The 4979-nt window shown below is 50.1% G+C and overlaps 1 protein-coding gene across 1 annotated transcript in view; it reads left to right on the plus strand.

Moving 5' to 3' along the window:
- Positions 1 to 3895: 3895 nt before the first annotated feature.
- Positions 3896 to 4979, plus strand: part of NXNL1 (nucleoredoxin like 1) — an 8444-nt gene continuing 7360 nt past the window's right edge. The window contains exon 1 of the mRNA XM_026456978.1: positions 3896 to 4300. Coding sequence (XP_026312763.1) covers positions 3975 to 4300 — 326 coding nt within the window. The 5' untranslated portion in view covers positions 3896 to 3974. The remainder of the gene's footprint in view (positions 4301 to 4979) is intronic.

Genomic DNA, 4979 nt, shown 5'->3' on the forward strand with positions numbered 1-4979 from the left:
TCTCGCCGTGTGGCCTACAATAAGGAATTCTGAAAACGACGGGTAATTCTGGATGCCTTTGGGGTGGTCAGTGCAGTGGTGAGTGTGGGGGCAACTGAAAATTATACCTACTGAGCATATGTTCCTTTTCCCCCTTTAATTCGGTCCGTCTCCTGGATGGACTGCTCAGAGGAAGTTTACACTGATAATAGTGCATTCATGCCAGTCCCTAATGACAGATGACAGGTTTCCAGCTCACCCAGAAGAAGGTATGCACTTTAATTTGTCAGCTGGCTACAAATATCCACCACTGTGCATTGGAATGTCGCCTGGCTTCTTAGTTTATTCTTATCAGAATTGGATGTGGACCGTACCATCCTCTAGTAATGATTCTTATCAAGTACATAATGTGTTCAGTAGCAATTCTTTTCAACTTATGACCGTTAAACTTAATCCACATGAGGAATGGAGGGTTCCTGTCACTACTGAAAGCAATAAAACAAAAGGACTGCCAGATTGCTCAAAGGAACCTACAAAGGGACCTTTTCTAGTGAATTCAATTGTACGGAATGATTATAATGCTTTCAAGGCCATAGTGTTCCAAAGTCTAGCTATGCCTTGCTTCCCAAAATGCTGAGATTATAGGCATGCACCACCATGCCGGCCCCTCTCTTCTTATAACAACATCAGTCATTGGATTTAGGGCCCACTCAGATAATCCAGGATGATGTCATCTCAAGATCCTTAACTAAGTAACACCTGCAAAGACTCCTGCTTCCAAACAAGGTCCCATTAACAGATTCCACGGGTGAGGGCGTGGATTTATCTTTCTGGGGCGAGTCTGCTGTAGTTCAACCCACTATAGCACGAGGAAAGATGAGAGCTGTGGTTCTCAACAGAAGCCACATGAACTGCAAAGATGAAACTGTTTACCTCCTAGTCCTCTACAGACAAGAGGCGCAGAGCCCTGGGCTAGAGCGAGCTTTCTTTCTTTCTCTATTTGTTTTCCTTCCTTCCTTCCTTTCTTCCTTCCTTCCTTCCTTCCTTCTTTCCTTCCTTCTTTCTCTCTCTCTTTCTTTTGTCTATCTTCCTTCCCTCCTTCCTTCCTTCCTGCCCGCCCTTTTTCTTTCTTTCTTTTCTTTCTCTTTCTTTCCTTTTTTTTTTTTTTTTTTTTTTGAGACAGAGTCTCACTCTGTCACCAGGCTGGAGTGCAGTGGTGTGATCTCGGCTCATTGCAACCTTCTCCTCCCGGGTTCAAGTGATTCTCCTGCCTCAGCCTCCCGAGTAGCTGGGACTACAGGCATGCACCACCAAGCCTAGCTAATTTTTGTATTTTTAGTAGAGACAGGGTTTCACCATGTTGGCCAGGATGGTCTCGATCTCTTGACCTCATGATCCACCTGCTTTGGCCTCCCAAAGTACTGGGATTACAGGCGTGAGCCGCTGCGCCCGACCCCTTCTTTCTTTTTTATTGTTGAGACAGGGTCTCCCTCTGTGGCCAAGGCTGGAGTGCAGCAGTGCGATCCTGGCTCACTGCAACCTTGACCTCCTGGGCTCAGGAGGGAGAGCCTCCCACCCCAGCCTCCCAAATAGCTGGGACCACAGGCGTGTGCCACCACACCTGGCTAATTTTTGTAGAGACAGGGTTTTGCCACATTGCCTATGCTGGTCTGGAATTCCTGGGGTCAAGCAATCTTCCTGCCTCGGCCTGGAAGCAAATTGCTGTGATTACAGGCATTAGCATGAGCCACTGTGCCACATCTAGATCTGCATTTATTTATTTATTTATTTATTTATTTATTTATTTATTTAGACAGGGTCTCACTCTATTGCCTGGTGGCTGGAGTGCAGTGGCATGATCTCGGCTCCCCACATCCTTGACCTCCCAGGCTCAAGTGATCCTCCAGCCTCAGCACCCTCGAGTAGCTGGAGCTACAGGAGCACCAAACGCCCAGATAAATTTTATATATTTTTTTTTTGTAGAGACGAGGTTTTGCTATGTTGCCCAGGCTACTCTCGAACTCCTGAGCTCAAGAGATCCGTCCGCCTCAGCTTCCCAAAGTGCTGGGATTACAGGCGTGAGCAAAGTCACCCCACCTAGATTGGCTTTCTTACATGGGGTCCCAACACAGAGTTTCAAGAGTAAAATGAGAGGCAGAAGGAAACTAGAGATAATCTCCAGGCCAGGCACATTGCACCTGTAATCCCAGCGCTTTGGGAGGCTAAGGTGGGAGGATCGCTGAAGACCAGGAGTTCCAGACCAGCATGGGCAAAAGAGTGAGACCCGACCTCTGCAAAACATTTTAAAACTAGATGGGCATGCTGGCATGCACCTGTAGTCCCACCTACTCAGGAGGCTGAGGCGGGAGGATCCCATGAGTCCAGGAGGTCAAGACTACAGTGAGCTATGATTGCACCACTGCACTTCAGCCTGAGTGATAGAGCGAGACCCTGTCTCTGAAAAATAAAATAAAATGAAGATATCTTTGGAACTCATACATTCCACCACATTCTATTTTATTTATTTATTTTTGAGACGGAGTCATGCTGTGTCTCCCAGGCTGGAGTGCAATGGCCGATCACAGCTCACTGCAGTCTCTGCCTCCCGAGTTCAAGCAATTCTCCTGCTTCAGCCTCCTGAGTAGCTGGGATTACAGGCGTGCACCACCATGCCCAGCTAATTTTTGTATTTTTAGTAGAGACAGGGTTTCACCAGTGTTGTCTAGACTGGTCTCAAACTCCTGACCTCAAGTGATCCTCCCGCCTCCGCCTCCAAAAGTGCTGGGATTACAGGCTGAGTCACCGCACCCAGCCCATTCCACCACATTTGATACATCACAGCAAGTCATGAAACCTACCTGGATTCAAGAGGAACAGAACCAATCTCTACCCTTTGACAGGGTTGGAGTTGGAGATGCAAAATATAATGGCCATGACTTTCAACCTTCTACACCTACACATCTACAATCTTAAGGTGGGGTGATCCAGACAGAATTCAGGAGGATGGAGGGGGAAAATAAATACAAGGTCATTTTCAGCTCCTCCTCCTCCTCCTCCTCCTCCTTCTTCTTCTTCTTTTCCCCCTTCCCCTTTCCCTTCCCCTTCCCCTTCCCCTTCTCTTCTCCTTCTCCTCTTTTGAGATGGAGGCTCCCTCTCTAGCCCAGCCTGGAGTGCACAGGCGTGATCTCTGCTCACTGCAAGCTCCGCCTCTCGGCTCACTGCAAGCTCCGCCTCTGGGGCTCACGCCATTCTCCTGCCTCAGCCTCCCAAGTAGCTGGGACTACAGGTGCCCACCATCACGTCCAGCTAATTTTTTTGTATTTTTAGTAGAGACGGGGTTTCACCATGTTAGCCAGGATGGTCTCAATTTCCTGATCTCATGATCCACCCGCCTCGGTCTCCCAAAGTGCTGGGATTACAGGCGTAAGCCACCGCGCCCGCCCCCCCCCCCCTTTTTTTTGTTTTGTTTTGGTTTGGTTTGGTTTTTTAGAGACAGAGGCTGGCTCTATCGCCCAGGCTGGAGTGCAATGGCGTGATCTCAGCTCACTGCAACCTCTGCCTCCCGGGTTTAAGCAATTCTCCTGCCTCAGCCTCCTGAGTACCTGGGATTACAGGCGTGTGCTACCACACCCGGCTAATTTTTGTACTTTTTTTTTTTAGCGGAGATGGGGTTTCACTATATGTTGGCCAGGCAGGTCTTGAACTCCTGACTTCAGATGATCCTCCCACCTCTGCCTCTCAAAGTGCTGGGATCACAGGCATGAGCCACCACGCCCGTCTGTTACGTGTTTTCTTCACGCGTTTGCAGCTCTCTCCTGAGAAGGGTCACACAGACAGCCCCGCCCTCCGCCCTTAGAGGCCCCTCAGGTCAAGGTTTAGGCAGATTAGTGAAGTCCTAAGCTGGCTTCCTAAAGATTTCTATTTCTGGGAGAGGAGCCAGTCAGCAGACTGGGGACCACACGCCGCGCTGTTCCCAGCGCCCAGCCCAGGTTACCATGGCCTCCCTGTTTTCTGGCCGCATCCTGATCTGCAACAACAACGACCAGGACGAGCTGGACACGGAGGCCGAGGTCAGCCGCAGGTTGGAGAACCGGCTGGTGCTGCTGTTCTTTGGCGCCGGGGCTTGTCCGCAGTGCCAGGCCTTCGTGCCCATCCTCAAGGACTTCTTCGTGCGGCTTACAGATGAGTTCTATGTGCTGCGGGCAGCGCAGCTGGCCCTGGTGTACGTGTCCCAGGACTCCACGGAGGAGCAGCAAGACCTGTTCCTCAAGGACATGCCAACAAAGTGGCTTTTCCTGCCCTTTGAGGATGAACTGAGGAGGTGAGGAGGGGCAGGGAGGGCTCCCTGGAGGAGGGGGCATGTTCGCTGAAAGTGAAGCATCCATTCTAACTAGAGTGAATGAGCAGCCCCTGTGTGCCAGTCCATATACTGGGAACTAGGGGTTACAGAGAGGGGTGCCCACTTCCACATGCCAGCTTCCATTCCACCCCAGGGAGCTTAGAGCCGAGTGAGAGGAACAGATGCAAAAGAGAGACTCAACTATGTAATAGTAAGGCCAAGCGTGGTGGTTTACCCCTGTAATCCCAGGACTTTGGCAGGCCGAGGCGAGCAGATCACCTGAGATTGGGAGTTCGAGACCAGCCTGGTCAACATGGTGAAACCCTGTCTCTACTAAAAATACAAAAATTAGCTGGGGATGGTGGTGGGCGCCTGTAATCCCAGCTGCTTGGGAGGCTGAGGCAGGAGAATCGTTTGAACCTGGCAGGCAGATGCTGCAGGGAGGCAAGATCATGTCACTGTCCTCCAGCCTGGGCGACAGAGGGAAACTCTGTCTAAAAAAAATCAAAAAACAAATGTATAATAGCGAACTGCAGTAGTGCTCAGAGGACAAAGCTGGGCCACAAAGTGGAAATACAATGAGGGAAACCTTGGTGAGGTTCCGGGGTCAGAGGATGCTTCCCCAAGGAAGTGGCTTTTTTTTTTTTTTTTTTTTTTTTTT

Source organism: Piliocolobus tephrosceles, chromosome 21, assembly GCF_002776525.5.
Source record: "Piliocolobus tephrosceles isolate RC106 chromosome 21, ASM277652v3, whole genome shotgun sequence".
In the NCBI taxonomy this organism is placed as follows: Eukaryota; Metazoa; Chordata; class Mammalia; order Primates; family Cercopithecidae; genus Piliocolobus; species Piliocolobus tephrosceles.